This window comes from Cetorhinus maximus, chromosome 5 (genome assembly GCF_964194155.1).
Source record: "Cetorhinus maximus chromosome 5, sCetMax3.hap1.1, whole genome shotgun sequence".
Classification (NCBI taxonomy): Eukaryota; Metazoa; Chordata; class Chondrichthyes; order Lamniformes; family Cetorhinidae; genus Cetorhinus; species Cetorhinus maximus.
Window position 1 is genome coordinate 77,111,416 of NC_135883.1, and position 23,538 is coordinate 77,134,953.

Consider the following 23,538-nt stretch of genomic DNA (forward strand, 5'->3'; position numbering starts at 1 on the left):
ATTTTTGCTGAGCATCATGAAATATCTGCTTAAATGTCTGCCACTGCTCATCCATTGACCTTCCCCTTAGTCTATTTTCCCAGCCCGCTTTAGACAACTCTTTCATCATACCTCTGTAATTGCCCTTATTTAAGCTGAGGACACTGGTTTGAGATCCGAGTTGCTCGCCCTCAAACTGAATCTCAAATTCTATTACGTTGTGATCACTACCCCCGAGAGGACCCTTAACTATGAGATCTCTTATTAATCCTACCTCATTACACATTACTAGAACTAAAATAGCCTGTTCCCGGGTAGGTTCTGCAACATATTGCTCTAAGAAACAATCCCTGATGCACTCTTAAAAATTTATCTTCCATGCTACCCCTGCCAATCTGATTTGTCCAGTCAATACGCAGATTGAAATCACCCATAACAATTGTAACGCCCTTCTTACACGCCTTAATTATTTCCCGATTTATACTTTGTCCTACAGTGAGGCAACTCTTCAGGTCCTATAAAAGACTCCCACCCATTACTTCTTCCCCTTGCTATTCCTTACTTCCACCCAAACATCACTATTTATTTCACCTATATGACTACTTACTACCACACTGTCACCTTTTATTAACAAAGCTACCCCACCTCCTTTTCCTTTTTGCCTATTTTTCCAGAATGTCGAATACCGTTGAATATCGAGTTCCCAGTCTTGGTCACCTTGCAACCATGTCTCTGTAATAGCTATCATGTCAGATTCAATTATTTCTATTTGTGCCATCAACTCACCTATTTTGTTACAAATGCTGTGTACATTCAGATAAAGAGCCTTAAGCTTTGACTTTTTACCATTATTACTCATTCTGGTTCTAATTTCTGCTACACTCTTCTGCTTACATTGTCTGCCCCTTCCTGTCACACTTTGATTATCGTTTGCCTCTTCATTACTCTGTGCCTCTGCTCTCTTGTTCATTTTCTAAACTTCCTTCAATTGAACCCTCCCCCCACTAATTAGTTTAAAGCCTTATCTACAACCCAAGTTATATGATTTGCCAGGACACTGGTCCCAGCATGATTCAAATGAAGTCCATCCCAATGGAACAGCTCTCTCCTTCCCCAGTACTGGTGCCAGTGCCCCATGAATCAGAACCCATTTCTCCCACACCAATCTTTGAGCCACACATTTACCTCTCTAATCATATTTACCCTACACCAATTTGCACATGGCTCAGATAGTAATCCAGAGATTATTACCCTTGTGGTTCTGCTTTTTAATTTAACCACAAGCTGCTCGGAGTCCCTCAGCAGAACCACTTTCCTAGTCCTACCTATGTAGTTGGTACCTACGTGGATCACGACAACTGGATCCTTCCCCCCACCCCGCCCCCTCCAAGTTCCACTCCAGCCCAGCAGACATGTCCTTAACCTTAGCACCAGGTAGGCAACACAGCCTTCGGGACTCTCTGTCTTTGCTGCAGAGAACAGTATGTATTACCCTAACCATGCTATCCCCTATTACTACTATATTTCTCTCTTCTACCGCCACTTGAAAGGTGCTCTGGACTACAGTGCTGTGGCCAATTTGCTCATCCTCCCTGCAGTCTGTGCCCTCCTCCACACCAGGATCAAGAACCTCATACCTATTGGACATGGGCACTGGCTGAGGCTCCTCCAAAGCTAAATTCTGGATCCCCATAACATGACAGTGAGGCAGCTAAGATGGGTCACTGGTCCCAGTGAATTCCTGGACGTTCTCACCACTGATCTCAGCTTTGCAGGTCCAAATGAAGACTGGTTACACTCAGATGATGATTCTCTAGCTACAGGTTGATAGCCACACACCACTTTTGGCAAGGTATAGAGGGGGTGCCAGTCAAGGTAACCTTCTTTCCTCAGCTTGTTCTCCAACAAAACTGCCTTTAAAACAAGCAGGTTCACAACTTAAGTTGTTTTTCTCTGCCATGTGATTGCCTTTTTGTCTCCCAGCTTTTCATTAATTAAAGTGCTTTGCAGTTCAACATACAAAACCCAACTCCTTCTCAAGTACCATACAGGTCAGGTGATTTCTTGGAAGAGACCTGCTTGTTGACAGTTCCAAGGTGAATTTATGACCTTTTAAAAAAGAATCTCAGGTTAGCATCCAGATGACCAGATCATGCCAGGTCCTTCCATTTTGTAAAAGAAAACTTCAGTTTTGAAAGATATGATTCTAAAAATCTCTAAATTTATATATGAGAGCAGCTGTATTGTTCAAAGTTGTTGGTTTGATTACAAAACATAGGAGCAATTAATAAAATTGTGCAATGGTTCTCATATCAAACTAACAAAACAAATCTGAGTTCCACAAGAGCAAGTTTGAATTTGAATTACATATATTTGGGGGATGTGCCCTACAAGATATTCCTCACTTGCCAAAGAGTTTACAGTACACCAAAATCTTCTAGCAACCTTGTTTTTTATTCTTTCACAGGATGTGGCTGTTGTCTAGGCCAGCATTTATTGCCCATCCCTAATTGCCCTCGAGGTATAGTGAGCCACCTTCTTGAACCACTGCAGTCCATGTGGTGGAGGTATACCCACAGCGCTGTTAGAGACAGTTCCACGATTTTGAACCAGCAATGTGAAGGAACAGCAATATAGTTACCATTCAGGATGCTATGTGGCTTGGAGAGGAAGTGGCAGGTGGTGGCGTTCCCATGCATCTGCTGCCCTTGTCCTGAGTGGTAGAGGTTGCAGGTTTGGGAGGTGCTGTCGAAGGAACCTTGGTCAGTTGCTGTAGTGCATCTTGTGAATAGTACTCACTGCTGCCAGGGTGCATTGGTGGTGGAGGGAGTGAATGTTGAAGGTAGTGGATGGTTGCTTTGTCTGGATGGTGTCAAGCTTCTTGAATGTTGTTGGAGCTGCACTCATCCAGGCAAGTGAAGTGTATTTCATCACACTCCTAACTTGTGCCTTGTAGATGGTGGACAGGCTTTGGGGAGTCAAAATGTGAGTTACTGCAGAATACTCAGCCTTTTACCTGCTCATGTCACCACAGTATTTATATGGCTGATCCAGTTCAGTTTCTGGTCAATGGCAACCTCCAGGATGTTGATAAGCAATAGTAATGCCATTGAATTTGAAGGGAAGATGCTTAGATGTCCTCTTGTTGGAGGTGGCCATTACCTGGCACTTATGTGGCGTGAATGTTACTTGCCACTTACCAGCCCAAAGCTGAATATTGTCCAGGTCTTGCTGCATATGGATATGGACTACTTCAATATCTGAGGAACAAGGAGCTCTGTTTGAGATTAACTCACCTCATCAAAAAGGCTGCAATTATAAGCATATTAACAAAATGGCAAGAGCTTGCAGAGCTCCGAAATGCAGAGGGCTCTGGGTGTTTTAGTGTATGAATCGCAGAAGGTTAGCATGCAGGTACAGCAAGTAATTCAGAATTCTAATAGAATGTTATCGCTTGTTGTGAGGGTAATTGAATACAAGAGAAGGGAGGTAATGCTTCAGTTATACAGTGCACTGGTGAGACTGCATCCAGAATACAGTGTACAGTGTTGGTCTCCTTATTTAAAGAAGGATGTAAATGCATTGCAAGCAGTTCAAAGAAGTTTTACTAGACTAATACCTGGAATGGGCGGGTTGTCTCATGGGGAAAGATTTGGACAGAAAAGGCTTGTATCTGTTGGAGTTTAGAAGAGTAAGAAGCTACTTGATTGAAACAACAGCCTTTATCCTGAGGGGTCTTGACAGGGTGGATGTGGAAAGGATGTTTCCTCTTGTAGGAGAATCTAAAACCAAGTGTCACTGTTTAAAAATAAGGGGGTCACCCATTTAAGACAGAAATTAGGAGAAATTTTTGCTTACCAAGGGTTGAGCCTTTGGAACTCTGTTCCTCAAAAGATGGTGGAAGCAGAGTCTTTGAACAATTTTAAGGCAGAGATTCTTGATAAGGGGGTGTAAAGTTATAAGGGGTACGCGGGAATGTGCAGAAATCAGATTAGCCTTGATCTTATTGAATGGTGGAGCAGGATTGAGGGGCCGAGTGGCCTACTCCTGCTCATAATTCGTATGTGCCTTTCAGGAGAGCAGTCACCTTCTGAATGGGAGCTTCAGTTTGGCATGCATGTCAGGTAGGAGCATGATTCTGTAGCATGATGCTGTATCCAGTTTCTCATAGTACAGGGTGCCATAGATGGGGACTCAGGTAGCCTTGAAAACTCCTACAATAAATCACCTAGATGCCCTCTGTACTCATGTTCAAAATTGCCTCCTCATAAAGCACATCTTTTTCCAAAGTCTGCAAGATTTAGTCAGGTGAACTAAAACTGCTTAGATGATTGTCTTTTTTAATTTGGCTTATGCAAAATACCAAACTCCATGGGAAGTCTTTGAAATGAGGTTGGAAATTTTCAGCAATGAGATTCAGCATTTTAATTTCTAATACTTCACTGCCTAAAACAATTCTGATTTAACAAACTTCTGGGTTTCAATAGGTCAAAAGGATTTTTGAATAAAAATGGCTTGCATTTATACCGTGCATTCCAAATGTTCCAAATGATTTTGTAGTTAATGTACTCTATCTGATAGGCGATCACTGTTGTTTGAAGTAAAAGAAGGCAGCCAATTTATGCAATGTGATCCTATAAAACAGAATTAAGGTCACTGGCATTTAATCTATTTGTTAATGATGTTGCCCAAGGAAGAAATAATAGCCAGAATGCCAAATTAACTCCCTATTCACCTTTCATTCACACCTGAATTGACAGATAGGACCTCAGCATAACATTTCATTCAAAAGAGCGCACCTCTGGCAATGTAGCTGAATTCACTCAGTTCTCACTGTAGTAAACATTATCCAAGTTTCAAATCAGTAAATTCCAGAGGTTCTCCCACTATAACTTTGGTAGAAACCTGGAGAAGAATCACAAGCAGCCATTTACCAATTGCCCCAGGCTTTCTGCCAATCTTCTACCAATGTTATGCCAGAAGATCAGAAACCTCTAAATAAATTCTACCCCTCAGGCTCCAGTTTAGTTGCACACACACACGCAAAAATACACTAAACAAAATTACCATAATATTGTCTCCAAATTCTGAAAATTGATAACTAAAAATCTGATCCCGTTGGGAGAGTAAAGTGGCCCTACCAAAAAATATAATAGCATCATGGATGTTAACCTCTAATCTGCTTTATAACTATTGAAGTAGTTTGCAGACTTCAGGAGAATATCCTCTAGTGGATGCATTGGTATAGATTTTTCTGGAGTCTAGCATCTCACAGTGTGCCAGTTAGATGACTTGTTCTTGCATATTTAAGTTTTAATATATTTTCCCCAAAATTGCTGGAACTGCAAGCTGACAACAGTGCACTGAGATATCTGGGACCTTGGTGAAAAATGGAACAAATATGATTAATGGATTGAGAAATAATGTGGAAAGACTGCAAAGGGTTGTGAATTAGAGTGGGTGAATTCAATGTCAAATCAGGTAAAGCAAGAAAAGTAACGTGAGGGGGTAAAGATCAGATTGAAGGAGAAGACGTTAGGAAAGTGAGGAAAAATGTAAAATTAAAAATCTGACATTTTGAAAATCTCCACAATTCATAACCTGAAGGAAAGAACTCCACACTGATTGACATTATACAAGGAAGACTTAGAAACAAGAACATTTTATTTTTGCTGGCATTCTGTTAGGCACATGACTGAAAACACTCATACAAATTGCTATACTGTGTCATATGCATGGGTAAATATGTGAATCATCGAGAAATTCATGAATTTATTTTGCACAGAAAATAAACCATTTATGGATCCTGCAATTTCATCACTTTTTTGATGCCACAATGGAAGAGATTAATTTTTTATTCAAATATTGGTAGTACAGAACTTGAGTATTGCTGAAAAAAAGACATGCAGTCGAAATTTTTCATTTTGCAATCAAGACAGATGCAAGGATGCTAAATTTCAAAGGGAGCAACAATTTAAACTGTATGAGAAACGGGTGCTGATTGGTTGGCAAGATGACTCTGATTGGCCGAGATGTTGCCATGTAAAATGCATTAGGGAACCATTGTCCCCCAACCTTATTTTTAAATTCCAAAAAGGCACAATGCCTGAACATGTTCCTTTTGCCTGCAGAAGGCAGGTCCCTGCTTATGAATATAGGCAGCTTTCAGCAAGCGCAAGCAAGCCACCTTGCGAACATGACTGAAAATCTTAAATTGGCTGTTAGTGTATTTCATCACACACTTGGTATTGTTCAGCAAGTACTGTCCAATCACAAAATCACATCTTAATGTTGGACTCTATGCTGTGAGTTTTGCAAGCATGGGTTGGTCGAGTATGGTCAGTATTCTGTCTGCTGCGAACAGCCGAAGAGATGTGCTGTTTATTACAATCTGCCAGTCATTGGCATTTACAGCCTATGTACCTGGCATTGCACTGGCATATACCAAATTACTCCTTGTAGTGGGCAGAACATCTTTTAGGCGTGGCCGCGGCATCCTATTAGTGGAAAATACCAGTCACATTGCTACTACATAGTAGCAGTGTGAAATGGCTAGCTTCACCTATTGCTCAAATTTTTGGGATACCTTACCCTTCCATGGTTATTTGAGGTAGTTTGGGCATTTGCTCAAGGAAAACATTAAATTACAATGGTGCTTTTGGAAAAGCACAAATAATCTTCAGTTATTTTGCTGGAGTTTTATGCTGTAGCCCTTCAACCTAAAAATTGAGCACGTTGCCAGGAAAAACGATGTAATTGCTCATGCTCTGTCCAGAGTTTAAAGAAAGGGTGTAGGAGGGAAGGCAGACTCTCAGTTATGATAATTTCATGATGTTTGAATCTTGCTGATCCCAATTGTTACATTTTACTTGCTTTTGCTTTGGTTAAGCCCTTATAATTTTGTAAATATATGTAATTATGAAATATGAAATGTTGTCTGTACAGTGTGTAATAAAGTTATTTGTTAAAATGTTTATGATAAGAACTTGTATTTCAAAACGGTCGTAAAGAGCCCTTTCATGATGGTAAAGCTTTATTTTTTCAAAATTTGGGCAGAAAGTGTGATGGAATCTGTGGTTTCAAATCTTATATTGTTTTTGGACAGACCAAAACTGAGGGAGGAAACTGAGAAAGGAAACTGACTCTTGTATAGTAAAAATTATTTGTTTAAACTGGAACCTTGTGGCTTCATTCTTTCAGTAAATTACTGGGACTTTGATTTTTTTTGAAGAATTTACTGAGATTGTAACAATAATCAGACCTGGTATGTTAATGAAGGGGACTCGATTTTTTTTAAAAAAAGTATTACATTTTGCTTTTTATTGCTTATTTATATGCTAATTGTAAGAATGCTATTGCATTTTATAACAAATATTGGAGACCTTATTTATAAGAAGGGACAGTGATGTACCGTTCCTGTAAGATACAGGAGTTTGGAGCATCAGTCATTGACCTTGTTCCCACATCACAATACTTGGAGCACAATTGATACATCAGGAAGGGAGGGCAATTATTGAAGAGAGTTTGAGAGGACAGTCATACTGATGAGAGATAGACAGTTGAAAAAATATTTCACAATTGAATTGTTTAATGTTTCAAATTATGAGAAATCACCATGACTGATCAATAAATTATATTAATTGGGAAGACTTACAAATTTAATGAAACCATTTGGATGATGATTTGTTTTGTGGTAGTTCCTTATAAGGTTTTAATAATTTAACATCTAAAGTAATCCATGCTCTTGCATTTACAAAATCCGAAGTAATTCTTCAGGATTATTCCAGGTCCATTTGTAAGGAAGCAACTACAAAGAGAGGGATTTGTTTTCGTCAAATCAGCTTTAAAAAAAAATGGACGTCAAAACCTTAAAAGTATGCATTATTGCATAACACTTTCAAACAAATTGTGAATAAACCTTGATTATAAAGGCTATAGAGCCACGGATTATGAAAATGTATTACAACCATTTTTTCTCATTTTTATCAGGCAAAACATGAAAATAAAAGTGGACAAACTATAAATTGAAAGGGAATGCTATGAACAGCTAATACATTTACAGAGCAATGCATTTTGTATTGGTGTGTAATAGATAAAAAGAAAATCAGAATATGGATTTTTAATATAAATGCTTGTCATTCACAATCATTTGTAATGAGCTTTATTGCAGCAAAGGACTGTTGAAAATCAGTCCACAATACCACTTATTTTTAAATCCCTCTAGGAGCAAATGGTTCCATGTAAATGCAATTAAAATTGGAGTTATTTTGCCCCCTTCAGAAATACAGGTTTCTTATTGCATCTGCAATATCAACTGATCAGAAAGAGAGAACCACAGGTAAGCAGAAAAAAGAATCCAGTCTTGAATCATAATTCAAAGTAAACATGTCAAAGATACAACTGATGTTTGCCCATTTCCTCAGACCCTTTTGTAAGGGCCATAAGCTCCCTTTATTGCAGGTAATGTGTAAATAACCATTTAAATTATATATAACCTTAGATATGAAAATACATAGTTTTACTTTGCATAGGGAATTGGTCTGTAGTTCACATTCCTTTGCCCCTTAAAACATCAACTTTATATATTCATTTAATACTTGTATCTGCAGGCTTCAATCAGGCACAATAGTGTTTACCCTGAATAGGAAAGCTAACATAAATTGTATACAGCAAGATCAAACTCCCTTTCCTGTAGAGAAAAAAAAACTAAAATCTATTAAGCTCTTTCCCATGTCGCAGAAAATATCTATACGTCAATCTTATACAGTTTTGCAAAACTACATCATCATAGATTCATTAAAAAAAATTAAACTACATCTTAACTAAAAATTAAACATCTCTGACCCCTTTATACAGATTCAGTAGTACAGTAAGCAAACTCAAACATTCACCATGAATGCATAGTCTGCGAATCCAGCACAATAGCAGATAAGGCCTCTAATTCTTATTGGCGAAAAATTTACATCATATAATTATACCCAGCTATATAAAGATATATCATAATATCTGACATTTTCATACAGGACAATGGTTATAATAAAAGGGGAAAAATATTTCAAAGTACTGGTTTTCCTGGTTATTTGCAGAAATTGAGTCGTAGTAAGTTGTCCCAAATATAGAATGGAATGTAGCTCACGTAGACTGGACAGCTTTCTTCAGTTTGTCTATCTCCAGCTGTGAATAAAAAATAAATGACCATTATTCAGTTATAATTAAGTATATTAAACAGGCAGTCAAGTGGTAAAAATCACGGACAAAAGGAGGTGGCACTTTAAGCTTGCTAACTTCGACTTAACACCCTGATCAGCCTAAAGGCATGGAAGATCATTATGGCAGGGAGCAGACACCAGGGCCAGAATTTTCCTGTCAGCGAGTTGGGGGCAGGGCCCGCTCGCCGATGGGAAAATGACGCGGGATGACGTCGGGAGGAAACCCCAACGTCATCCCGGTTCATTTAAACCTTTAGGAAGGCGGGTGGACAGCGAAATCAGCTGTCCGCCCGCCGACCTGTCAATGGCCAATTGAGGCCATTGACAGGATAATTAAGATAATTAAAGACCCTGCCCATCCAACCTTAAGGCTGGCGGGCAGGCCAGGAGCCCCAGCGGGCTTCTGAAAAAACATGAAACCTCATCCACTGGTGGGATTAGGTTTCATGGCCGTTTTTAAAAACTTTAATAAAGTTTCTGTGCTTTTTATTAACATGTTCCATCTTGTGTGACATTGTCACATGAGGGGGACATGTTAATAATTTTTTAATTTTTCTATTTTTAAAGTTTTTTTAGACTGTCAGTAATCTCTCTGAGACAGCACCTAGTCTCAGGGAGCAGTGTGCTCTTTCGTGCGCATGCGTAAAAGAGTGCACTTTGACAGCTGGGGATTCCCTCCCCCCCCCTGCACAGGAAGCGCATAGTGCTTCCTGTCGGGCAGGCCGCTGTGTGGGCCTTAATTGGCCCGCCCACTCAAAATAGCGGCGGGGGTCAGCTGCCCGCCCACCCACCAAGGGCAAAATTCTGCCCCAGGTCATTCTGGCACCATAAACCCTTTCATATTGTCTACATTAGACAGTATGTCTACTGTCTATTCTGCTTGTGTGTTCAATTTGAACTACCACTTCTCATTAAACCCTTTAAAATAAACCACTTGATTCCTCAACTCGAGTGACATGTTACCCCTGATCAAATCTTACAGGCTTTTAGTCTCATTGATCTTTTCAGTATTGTTTATTTACTATTACTAATTTCTTCAAGTTCCTCATTTTCACTAGAGCATTGGTTCCTCACAATTACTGAATTTTTTTTCTATCAATAGGGTAGAAGACTCAAATATTTCTTTAATGATTCTGCCATTTCCCCTATTCCACATTATAAATTCCCCTGCATCTGTCTATAAGAAACCCAAATTTACTTCTGCTAATCTATTTTTTTTGCCATACCTATAGAAGCTTATACAATGTTTTTTTTGTTTTACCTCTCTTGCTAGTTTATTCTGAATCTATTTTCGATCAATTTTTTCTCCATTAACTTTAGCAGCTCAAATTGCAACTCGCTAACTTAGAACTTCATTGAATCTTATAACATAGAAAACAGGCCATTCAGGTCTATGCCAATGTTAATGCTTCAACAAGAGCCTCTTCCCACCTTAATTCATCTCATTCTATTAACATATCCTTCTATTCCTTTCACCCTGATGTTATCTGGCTTTCCTTAAATGCATTTACTTAGCACAAACCAACCATCAAGCCTGGCAGCATGGGTCAACTTGGCATGCTGACTCAGGTCCATATAACAGGTACAAATTTCTATAGTGTAGTAATGGTGACAAAAAGCAGAATTCACGTGAAAAGGTTTTGCTCAAATTTTGCTATAATTGATCTTGTAGTTATAGTAAGCAGGGCGTATACTGAACTAAATTTAAATATGTTTTTGTAAAATAAAGCTTATTTACAACATCTGAGCAACAATATTGAGAATATTTATTCTCTGACGGTTAAGTGAGTTTAGCACTATGGAGTTGAGATATATAGAGCCCAGATTTAATGCTCAGACATTGTCATGTTTGTGTTCATTGATTTTGTCCAGGGTAATGGACTGTTCCAATTGATCTCTCTATCTTTGAGTTGAGATTGAAGAAATTTGCCCAAGTCCTCAGCACTTGGCAAATATCCAAGTGCTATAGGGTGTCTTGACTTTAAATGTTGACATCAGTATTGATGCCCCAAGGGATCAAAGAACTTTCTGCCACTTGCTGCCATGACTCATGTAAATAATGAGTCAGAGGGATGGTGAACTCCAGCAAAGTGTCATGGGGTGATCAGGAGAAAATGGTGGGAAAGGAGAAAAAAAATAAAATTTATTAGCAGTATGAAGCGTTACCAACTTTCTTGTAAATAGTGTTAGAAACCATAGAAAAGTTACAGCGCAGAAAGAGGCCATTCAGCCCATTGTGTCTGCACTGGTCACAAAATGAGAAAAAAGCAAACCGCTTATTTTAATCCCACTTTTCAGCACCTGGTCTGTAGCCTTGCAGGTTACAGCACTGCAGGTGCAGATCCAGGTAGCTTTTAAATGAGTTGAGCGTTTCAGCCTCAACCATCAATTTAGGCAGTGACTTCCGGATGCCCACCACCTTCTGGGTGAAAAAGTTTTTCCTTATGTCCCCTCTAATCCTCCTACCAATCTCCGTAAATCTATGCCCCCTGGTAATTGACCCCTCAGCTAGGGGAAACAAGTCTTCCATGTCTACCCTATCTAGGCCCCTCTTAATTTTGTATACCTCAAATAGGTCACCCCTCAGCCTCCTCTACTCTAAGGAAAGCAACCCTAGCCTATCCAATCTTTGTTCATAGCTGCAGTTTTCAAGCCCTGGCAACATTCTTGTAAATCTCCTCTGTACTCTCTCCAGAGAAATTCTGTCCTTCCTGTAATGTGGTGACCAGAGCTGTACACAAAATTCCTGCTGTGGCCTAACCAGCGTTTTATACAGTTCCATCATTGCATCCCTGCTTTTGTATTCAATACCTCATCCAATAAAGGAAAGTATCCCATATGCTTTCTTTACCTTATCCACCTGTCCTGCCACCTTCAGGGACCTGTGGATATGCACTCCAAGGTCTCTCACTTCCTCAACCCCTCTCAATATCCTCCCATTTATTGAGTATTCCCTTGCTTTGTTTGCCCTCCCCAAATGCATTGCCTCTCACTTCTCTGGATTGAATTCCATGTTGTTGCCCAAAATATGCAGTGACATAGCAGTATTGCCATTGGACTAGGATTCCAGAGACCCAGGGTAATGCGTTTGAATCCCACCACTGCAGATGGTGAAATTTGAATTCAATAAAAATCTGGAATTAAAAGTCTGATGATAACCATTGCTGATTGACTTACAAAACTCATGTGGTTCATTAATGCCCTTCAGGGAAGGAAATCTCATGTCCTTACCTGGTCTGGGCTACATGTGACTCCAGGCCCACAGCAATGTGGTTGTCTCTTAAATGCCCTTGAAAAAGGGCAATTAGGGTGGGCCCACACCCAATGAACCAAAAAAAACATCAGAAATGGAATAAGGTAGCCAAATATTGGAAGAGTAGAACATTCTGGTTTATTTTACTCACAGTCAAAGGGGGAAAATTTAACAAGAAGCAGCCACAAAAGCAGCAAAAATTTAAAATTGTGATTCCATCAGAAATATTTCAAGATTTTAGGGTTTGAATTTTTAGACTCTACCCTAATATAATTCATTAGCTGTACCACAGAATATCATCTAAATTCATTATTACAGTGAAACATTGGCAGTTTAGGAACAGATATTGTCAGTTAGAAATATACATAGTGTTTAGCACATGAATGTAAATGTTTTCCTGAATTCAGAGATTATGGAGGTAAATTTTGGATTTGAAATTTTTAGGCATGCCTTACAAATCTTTAATAACTTCTACATATTAAATCTTACTGGAATGTGTTTTTGTACATATCCACCAGCCCCTTAAGGATAGGTAGATAAAGTGGTTAAGAAGGCATATGGGATACTTGCCTTTATTAGCCGAGGCATAGAATATAAGAGCAGGGAGGTTATGCTGGAACTGTATAAAACGCTGGTTAGGCCACAGTTGGAGTATTGCGTGCAGTTCTGGAATCCGCATTATAGGAAGGATGTGATTGCACTAGAGAGAGTGCAGAGGAGATTTACCAGGATGTTGCCTGGGCTGGAGTGTTTTAGTTATGAGAAGAGATTGGAGACTGGAGTTATCTTCCCTGGAGCAGAGGAGATTGGGGGGGGGGGGGGGGGGGGGGAGACATGATTGAGGTGTATAAAATTATGAGGGGCATAGATAGGGTGGACAGGAAGGAACTTTTCCCCTTGGTGGGGTGTCAATAACCAGGAGGCATAGATTTAAGGCAAGGGGCAGGAGGTTTAGAGGGGATGTGAGGGAGAATTTTTTCACCCAGAGGGTGGTGGGAATCTGGAACTCACTGCCTGAAAGGGTGGTAGAGGCAGAAACCCTCATAACATTTAAGAAGTATTTGGATGTGCACTTGCGATGCCATGGCATACAAGGCTATGGGCCTAGTGCTGGAAAATGGGATTAGAATAGTTAGGTACTTGTTTGACCAGCGCTGACTCGATGGGCCGAAGGGCCTTTTTCTGTGCTGTAGACCTCTATGACTCTATTGTGTAAAATGCATCCCAGAATACTCGGGGGAGTCAGAGAAGAAACAGCAAAGACTCTGAGCACAATCATTAAAACATTCTTCGATATGGAAATTGAACCAAAATACCACCTCTGTTCAATAAGGGATAAAAGTATAAATTTGGTAACTGTAGATTTTCAGCCAATACCAGTGGTGGACAAGCTTCTCGAGGGCACAATATAAAATTTATACTCACCTGGAAAGACATGGGTTAATTAAGGACAACCAGCCTGGAATTGTAAAAGGCAAGCCATGTCTGAAAATTAATTGTGTTCTTCGTTGAAACAACAAAATGCATTCATTAAGGAAGCATGTTAGATGTTGTTCAGATAGGTTTTCAAATGATGTCTGATCAGGTGTCACACAAGAAAATTAGTGATAAAATTAAAGCACGTGAATTAAAGAGTGCGAAAGTAATGTTTCCTCTAAGCTGCATAGTTGTGCAGCAACCTGAGAGTCCCTGCCCAGGCTGTGCACAAGTTGGCATTTAAGTGACTGCATAGGCACAGCTGTGCAAAAAAATTTAAAGGGGCTGTGCACTTAGAGAAATCACCCCACACAGAAAATATATTACAGGGAACATTGGTGTTGAGCTAGTATGGACAGGAAGTAGTTGTTAATGGATTTTTTTTCCACAGAGGATTGTGAATAGTGGTAGCTTCCAGGGGCAGAATTTTTCAGTGGGCGTGCGGGAGCGGGGCCAGCACATAAAATGACGCACAATGAGGTCGGGCGTGTGTCACGACGTCATCGCGCAGTCCCGCAATATTTTGATCGGCGGGCGCGTGCTGGAGTCGGCTGCACGCCTGCCAATATGTAAATGGCCTATTAAGGCCATTAAGAAATTCATTGGAGTACTTGTTAAAGTTGCCCGTCCAACCATACGGGATGAGGTTTCCTAAAGCTTTTATTCAATAAATAAAATCTCTCATAAATATAAAAACATGTCCCATCTCATGCGACACAGTCACATGAGGGGACATGTTTAAATAAATTTATAAATCTTTTATTTAACAATTTCAATATCGATTCAATCTCCCTGAGGCTGTCTCAGGGAGATTGAAGCGCTCTTTCGCGTGCATGCACAAAAGAGCACTGGCCCCAACTCTCCCTCCACCCCCCACCCCGCCTGCACAGGTAGCGCTGAGCACTACCGGCCGTGTATTATGCTGGGTGGACCTTAATTGGCCCGCCATTATGTAAAATGTATTGTAAATAATGTAATAAAAAATAATGTAAAACCCGTAAAATAGCGGGGCAGAGCCGATCGCGGGTGGTGATCAGCTCTGCGACCGCTCCTGCCGAGCCTGACCACCATGTGAAAAGTTCTGCCCCAGGATTCAGTGGTAGGTTCACTGCATATGTAAAAATAAGTGATCTATGCTTGGGTATAGGAAGTATATCAGCAAAATTTGCAGACAGCACAAAAATAGAAAGCATGATAAAATGTGAAGAGGACCCTAAGCGACATCAGGGGGACACATACAGATAGATTAGATTAGATAAGCACATGTCAAATGAAATTTGAGAAATATAAGGTGACATACTTTGAAGAAGAAATGGGTAAGAACAAATATACATGAATCTGCTAAACTTTAAAATGATTTGAAGAGACACATAGGAGTTCAGAAACAGAAGTATTTAAAAATAGCAGGGTATGTTAATAAAACTGTACAAAAACATAGAGATAAAAACAAAAAACTACTGCGGATGCTGGAAATCCAAAACAAAAACAGAATTACCTGGAAAAACTCAGCAGGCCTGGCAGCATCGGCGGAGAAGAAAAGAGTTGACGTTTTAAGTCCTCATGACCCTTCAACAGAACTGAGTAAAATTAGGAGAGGGGTGAAATATAAGCTGGTTTAAGGTGGGCGGGGGGGAGAGAAGTTGCCCACGCAGAAGATGCAACACCTGCCCCTTCACTTCCTCTCTCCTCACCGTCCAAGGGCCCAAACACTCCTTTCAAGTGAAGCAGCATTTCACTTGCATTTCCCCTAACTTAGTCTACTGCATTCGTTGCTCCCAATGCGGTCTCCTCTACATTGGAGAGACCAAAGGTGAACTGGGCGACCGCTTTGCAGAACACCTGCGGTCTGTCCGCAAGAAAGACCCAAACCTCCCTGTCGCTTGCCATTTTGACACTCCACCCTGCTCTCTTGCCCACATGTCTGTCCTTGGCTTGCTGCATTGTTCCAGTGAAGCCCAATGCAAATTGGAGGAACAGCACCTCATCTTCCGACTGAGCACTTTACAGCCTTCTGGGCTGAATATTGAATTCAACAACTTTAGATCGTGAACTCCCTCCTCCATCCCCACCCCCTTTCCGTTTCTTCCCCCACCCTTTTGTTTTTTCCAATAATTTATATAGACTTTTCTTTTCCCATCTATTTCCATTATTTTTAAACCTATACCTGTAATGCCCTGTCAGTCTTTCCACCCCACCCCCACTAGAGCTGTACCTTGAGTGTCCTGCCATCCATTCTTAATTAGCACATTCTCTTAGATAATATCACCACCTTTAACACCTCTTTGTTCCATTGTCTGTGACATCTTTTGATTATCTGCTCCTATCACTGCTTGCTTGTCCCTACAACCACCCCTATCCCCCAACTTCTCTCCCCCCACCCCCACCTTAAACCAGCTTATATTTCACCCCTCTCCTAATTTTACTCAGTTCTGTTGAAGGGTCATGAGGACTTGAAACGTCAACTCTTTTCTTCTCCGCCGATGCTGCCAGACCTGCTGAGTTTTTCCAGGTAATTCTGTTTTTGTACAAAAACATAGTTCCTCAGGATTTATAAATGGGATTTAGAACATAAAAGCATTGTAAATCTGAATAAATCATTGATTAGACTGCAGTTAGTATATGGTGTGCAGTTTCAAGGTCCTTACATTAGGAATGATGTCAAAGCCATGAACAGGGGGCAGAAGAAATGATGCCAGGGATGAAGGGCCTTAGACATGAGGAGAGACAGGATAAATTAAGGCACTTTTCATTAGAGCACAGAAGAGGAGATGTGATAGGTGTTCAAAATTATAATGAATCTTAATAAGGCAAACTGGGCAAAAAAAATTTCACTGGTAACTGAGTCAGTAACTAGAGGGCATCAATTAAAAATTTCACCAAATGAACATGGATGGTAGGAGATTTTTCTTTACATGGAGAGCTGTTAGGAAACTGATGCACCCACGAAAGTAGACTCCATAAAAATTTTTAAAAGGGAAGTGATATTACGCTTAAAAAGAAAAAAAAAATAACGGAGTGAGGCCAAGTGGGTAGATTTGTTAAAGAAAAAAACAGCTGGAAAGATAGGCTGAACTGCTGTGTTATAAAACTCTGCATGACTCAAAAATATAGTAATGAGTTTGTGGCAAACAAACTGGCTTAACTGTACTGACCAAAGAAAAAACAGTTAGGCATGTATATAGCACCTCTCGTGATGCGCCAAAGTGCTTCAGTCTACCACCTCGGAAGTGTATGCAGGAATTTCGACAGACAATTTCCACACTTCAAGGTCCCACAACAGCAACACAACAATGACCAGGTAACCTGTTTTACTGAGGCTGGTTGAGTGATAAATATGGGCAGGAAACCAGGGAGATCACCCTTGCTTGAATCTCAAATATTTTACATCCACTTCTAAGGGTGGAGGAAGCCTCAGTTTACTGTCTCATCTCAAAGATAGCGCAGCACTCCTTCAATACTGCATTGAAGTGTCAGTCTAGAATTTGTGTCTGAAGTGGGGTTTAAAGCCACAATCTTCTGATTTCGAGTTCAGCATTCTACCAATGGAGCCATAGCTGACACTTACTCGGCAACAACAGAAGTTGCCACAGGGTATTAAACTCTGCAGAGTTTTCACTCTTACCTGCAAGGCAGTACGTTGTTTCTTCTCTTCTTCAAAGTCATTCCTTAGTTCAGTTAATTCTTTCCTGTGGACATTAGATGTAAACATTGTTACTTTGGAATGCAGCGTTATATTGTCAGTATGCTTTGTTTGTTCCATTCCAGTATTAGTCACACTGTTTATGTGCAAACTTAAGTCACACTAGAGAAATAAATAATAAGGCATAAAGTGCAGTCAGGATAAGAGGCATAAAGGCCAATTTATGTTGACAGAGCATGTATGTGAATGCACGGAGTGTGCTAAATAAAGTCGGTGGGCTGCAGGCAACATAGACAGAGGTGAATTTAATGCTCGAGGGATAAAGTAGAACTGGCTCCACAAAAGGGCAGAACTGGGTACTAAACATTCCTGGATACAAGATGTTCAGGAAAGACAGAGTTTTTCAGGGAAGAACAAAGAGGAGGAGAGGTGGCAGTACTGATTAAGGAGAATATTACAGCGCTGGAGAGAATGTCCAAAAGGGTGGATATGCAAAAGAAGCAAAGGAGAAAATCCACTTGGTTAGATCTAAGGAACAAGAGGTATGATTACACAACTGGGTGTATTTTATGGGCCACCATCTAGGGACAAAGAGATAGAGGAACCCTTTTGCAAGGTAATCACAGAGAGGTGCAAAACCTATACAGTAGTGTTAATGGGGGACTTCAATTATCCTAATACAGACATTGAAAGCAATAGATAAAGGGCAAAGAGGAGGGTTAGTTTCTGGAGTGTGCTCAGGGGAATTTTCTAGATCAGTATGTTTTAGGACCAATGAGGAAGGAAAAATTGTTGGAACTAGTTCTGGAGAATGAGGTGGGTCAACTGGCAGCAGGGAAGCATTTAGAGGGCAGCAATCATGGTATCATGTTCTTAGCTAACCTAAACTTTAAGAGATAAGAACAGGAATATGTCATTTGGCCCACCGAACCTGCTCTGCCTTCAATATGATCATGGCTGATCATTGGCTTCAACTTCCCTTTCCTGTCTGCTCCCCATATCCCTCAACTCCTTGAGTGACCAAAAATCTCTCTATCCCAGCCTTAAATAAATTCAATGCTGGAGCATCAACAACCCTTTGGAATAGAGAATTCCAAGATTCACAACCCTCTGAGTGAAGAAATTTCTCCTTATCTCAGTCCTAAATGATCAGCCCCTTATTCTGAGACTGTACCCTAGTGTTCTAGATTCCCCAGCCAAGGGAAACAATCCATCAGTGTCTATCTTGACAAGCCCCTTCCGAGTCTTGTATGTTTGAATAAGATCACCTCTCATTCTTCTAAACTTGAGAGTACGGACCTAAATTAATCAGCCTCTCCTCATAGGAGGACCCTCTCATCCCAGGAACTAATCGATGAACCTTTGCTGTACTGCCTTCAATAGAAATGTATCACTTCTTAAATATAGAGTCAAATTCTGCACACAATACTCCAGGTGTGGTCCCACCAAAGCCCTGCACAATTGTAACAAGACTTCTTTATTCTTATACTCCAATCCCCTTACAATAAAAGCCAACATGCAATTTGCCTTCCTGATTGCTTGCTGTACCTGCAAATTAACTTTGTGTTGCTTGTTCAGAGTCTCTAGTATACTCATACATCAACTTTTAGGAGTTTCATGCCTTTTAAAAATTATGCTTTTCTAATTTTATGACCAATGTGAATAACCTCAAACTTCCCCACATTATAACCCATCAGTCACCTGTGCCAACTAAACTTGTTGGTATTGCTTTGCAGCCTCTTTGCGTCCTCCTCACAGCTTGCATTTCCACCTAGCTTTGTATCATCAGCAAATTTAGATACATTACTTTCGTTCTCTTCATCTAAGCCATTAATATGTCTTGTAAATAGCCTAGTAGTGATCCTTGCAGCATTGCACTAGTCAGTCTCTCAACTTGAAAATGCTTCCTTTTATCCCTACTCTCTGCTGTGTCCATTAAGCAATCCTCTATCCTTGCTAATATATTGCCTCTAGCTCCATGAGTCCTTATCTTGTGCATTAACCTTTTGCGTGACACCTTATCAAATGCCTCTTGAAAATACAAGTATACTACATCTATAGTTTCCCCTTATGAGTTACATCCTCAAAAGACTAATAAATTTCTCAAACACGGTTTCCATTGTAAAAACATATTGATTTTGTCTGATCTTATAATGATTTTTTTAATGCATTGGTATGGAAATGGACAAGGAGCAATCCAAAAAGAAAATAATTAATTGTGAGAGGACGAGAATGGATTTGGCCCACGTAAATTGGGATAAAAGACTGGCAGGCAAAACTGAGATTGAAAAATGGGCTGTCTTTAAAAAGGAGATGGTTTGGATACAGTCAACATACACTCCCACGAGGGGTAAGGATAGGACAAACTAAGCCAGAGCTTCTTGGATGACAACAGAGATGAAGAATTAGATCAAGCAGAAGAAAGGTGTGTGTGATAATACAAGGGAGAACCAGGCTAAATACAGAACGTCCTGAACTTAAGTGAAGAAAGTAATAAGAGAAACAAAGAGAGAGTATGAGAAAAGACTGGCAACAACATAAAAAGGGAATCCCAAAGTCTTCTGTATGCATATAAGTAGTAAAAGAGTGGTTAAAGCAATGCTGGGTCTGATTAGGGATTTATTCATGGAAGCAGAGGACATGACTAAAGTACTAAATGAGGAATTTTTCTGAAGAAAATGCTGCCCAAGTCATAGAGAAAGAGGAGGTAGTTAAGAAGCTGGATCAATTAAAAATTGGTAAAGAAGTATCAGAAAAGTTGGCAAGTCACCAAGAGTGAAGAAGATGCATCTGAGGGTACAAACAAAAGTAAGGGTGGCAACACAGAATAATCTTCCAATCTTCCTTAGGTACAGGGGTAGTGCCATAGGATGGCGAATTTCAAATGTTGGTAAACCCAACTATAGGCCAGTTGGTTTAACCTTGATGGCGGGAAAGCTTTTAGAAATGATAATCTGGGACAAATTTAACAGTCGCTTGGGAGAATTATGGATTACTTAAGGAAAGCCAACATGGATCTGTTAAAGGCAAATCATGTTTAACTAACTTTTTTGAGTTTTTGATGAGGTAATAGAAAAGATTGATGAGGGTAATTGGGTTGATGCGGTCTACATGGATTTCTGAAAGGTATTTGATAAAGCGTCACATAGTAAGCTTGTCAGCCAAGTTGAAGTCCATGGAACAAAAGGGACGGTGGCAGCATGGATTAAAAGTTGGCCGAGTGACAGGAAACAGGATTGTGGCAAATGGCTGTTTTTTGGACTGGAGGAAGGCATACAGTGGTGTTTCCCTCCAGGGGTCAGTACTAGGACCACTGCTTTTCTTGATCTATTTTAATAACCTGGGCTTAGGTGTGCAGGCACAATTTCAAAGTTTACAGAGGACACACCTTGCACATATGAACTGAGGAGGATAGTAATAGACTTCAAGAGGACATAGGCAGACTGGTGGAATGGGCAGATATGTGGCAGATGAAACTTAATGTAGAGGAGTGTGAAGTGATTCATTATGGTGGGAAGAAGGAAGAGGCAATAAAGGATACAATTCTAAAGGGGGCACAGGAGCAGAGGGACCTGAGGGCGTATGTACACAAAAGTTTGAAAGTAGTAGGGAAAGTTAATAAGTATTTGGAGTGTTTGGGTGGACCGTGAAATATTTGCTCTGTAGAGAGAGAGAGAGAGATATATATATATATATATATATATATATATATATAAAACTCAGGAATTTGCTATATATCTTGATTCTTCCTCTTGGTCAAACATCCCAAGAAAATCACAAGAACTTTGGATGCAAAATTTTGAATTTCTTCTGCATCAAATGAACTTTCAGAGAGCGTAACAGCATTTGCAACTGTAACCTCTGCCCTAGTGCAGTAATAGAAACGTTTGAATGGCTCCGAGGTAGCTGAATTTTTTGTTTGAAAGCCTCAAAACTTGCTTGCCTCATCTGTAGTAAATAACGTGCATCTAAGGAGAATGCTGCTAACAACTCCTCAGGGCAGCTAGGATGTGTGACGATGGATGTTATTTTTAATATTTTTGGAAAATAGTGCGTTATTCTATGAAGAAGGCTGAGTGTCTGTGTGTAAATTATTTAATTAAGCTGTGGAAAAGTTACTAAAATACATTGTCTGGGAGGTTTAAAACATGAAAGGATAGAGGTACAAATGAATAGGTTGGATCTAATATTTGCATTTTTAGATAAGTTGAGTTTGTCTGAATATCAGAGGGAAGTCAGAGGTGACAAGAAACATGTTTGCATCTCATGATCCATAGATAAACAGAAAAGGGAATATTACATTTTATTGACCCAAAAGCAGAGACAAAATAAAAACATGAATGATTTCATATTTGAAAGGGTTGAGATAATGGGTTGGTGGGTGGGGGGGAGGGGGGGGGGGGGGGAAGAAAGGTATTTTAGAGTTACTTTGGAAAGCTTAAAGTAGCTAGAATTGGTGGTTGTTAGCTGTTAACTATAGCTGTTGGCTGTGTGGGGAAGATCTCCTGGAAACAGCTCTAGGCTGGGAGAAGATGCAGTTTGAATCAGCCATCCAGTAAAGTCTTGGGCCGCAACAAGCAGTCTTGTTCTGAAGTTTTGGATTTCCACAGCAGATTGGGAGTGAGCTTAAGAGGTCATGTGGCATGCCTCTATTAAAACTAAAGCAGTTTGCCTTGGGTAATATAGACGTTTAACTATAAAAATCCAATAATAAGGGAATATTGCCTGGAAGGTGTTTACTTGTGGGTCTGATCAAGTAGAGAGTCTTTTTAGGGGAATGTTTTGAGACACTAATTTTAACTATGCAACTATAATCTTGTGTGTTTATGTTTTCTTTTATTCTTGTTAATAAAACTTTTACTTATAATTTTTAAAATCCCAAACAAGTTACTAGACTTCTTGCTGCTGAGATCAATGTGTTTTCTTCTTGTTTTCAGAACACAAAATATACAGAATACAGAAGTTCCTGTCTGGGATTTAGTTTGCGCAGCAATTAACATCTGCTGTGGTCATAACAGATGGGTAATAAATACAGCAAGTTCCTGGGAACCAATAAAAAATGATGAGAATTAGGGAAAGAACAGAAACAGGAAATTATTTTTGGAGTGTAGTGGTAATTTTTGCTGTACATATATAAAGATAAAAGTGTATAACACAGTAATCTTTGGTGAACTAATATTTGATAAGAAAATATATACGCTAGTATTTATTTCTGTAATCTGTGTGATTATTTACTGTTCTTCCCCACTGCTCTGTTAATCTTAAAGTAAAACATCAGCTCAAACATTGTGAGTTAACTTTCTCAAGCTGAGTTACTAAGTTCAGGTGTCTTTAAAACAATCAGGTTTCAAAGTAAAATATAAATTTAAAAATTATAAAGATTTAAAATGTCAACAGTTCTTAATTTGTTGAGAAATTGATTTTCATATACACTGATTTATTTATACAGCAGCAGTGTTGATTTCTCCAGCTCCAATGGGCAGGGATACATGACAATAAGAGCATGGTGTTACATGCCAAATATTTATTAATTGTATTTAACTGTCTCTGGTGGTGGACACTAGCACAAAAAGGAACCGACTGAAAATGGCTTCTGGGCACATATTTGTAATGTAATTATAAAAGTGTATAAAGATTGGTCTAGTTCTATCCTTCACCACCTAGCTTTCTGGATTGTAACATTACAGAACCAAGGAAAGCAGAATCAACTACGATTTAAACTTAATCACTTCCTAACCTAATGTCAACTAATGACGCTTGAGCCGAGGATTTAAACCAACTTGGCAAGGGATGCGGGAACCACCAAACAGGAAGACCATGATGCACCGAGTACTGGGGGAGATAGGTCACACCAGAAGAAGAAATAGTAGGGTAATAGGGGCGTTCAATGTAAGAAGAAAGGTCATAAACTCTAAATTTGGATTATTGTGCATGTATGTGAATGCAAGGAGTGTGGTAAATATGTTTGGCGAGTTACAAGT

General features: G+C 39.7%; 1 protein-coding gene across 4 annotated transcripts in view; it reads right to left on the reverse strand.

The window, feature by feature from the left end:
* Window positions 1-8,393: 8,393 nt before the first annotated feature.
* The window catches only part of cd2ap (CD2-associated protein), a 241,382-nt gene continuing 226,237 nt past the window's right edge, over window positions 8,394-23,538 (reverse strand). For all 4 annotated transcript variants that reach the window (XM_078542068.1, XM_078542067.1, XM_078542070.1 and 1 more), the window contains 2 exons: window positions 17,540-17,603; window positions 8,394-9,153 (listed from right to left, as the gene is read on the reverse strand). In XM_078542068.1, the coding sequence (XP_078398194.1) occupies window positions 9,112-9,153; window positions 17,540-17,603 (106 nt within the window). In that variant the 3' untranslated portion in view covers window positions 8,394-9,111. The remainder of the gene's footprint in view (window positions 9,154-17,539; window positions 17,604-23,538) is intronic.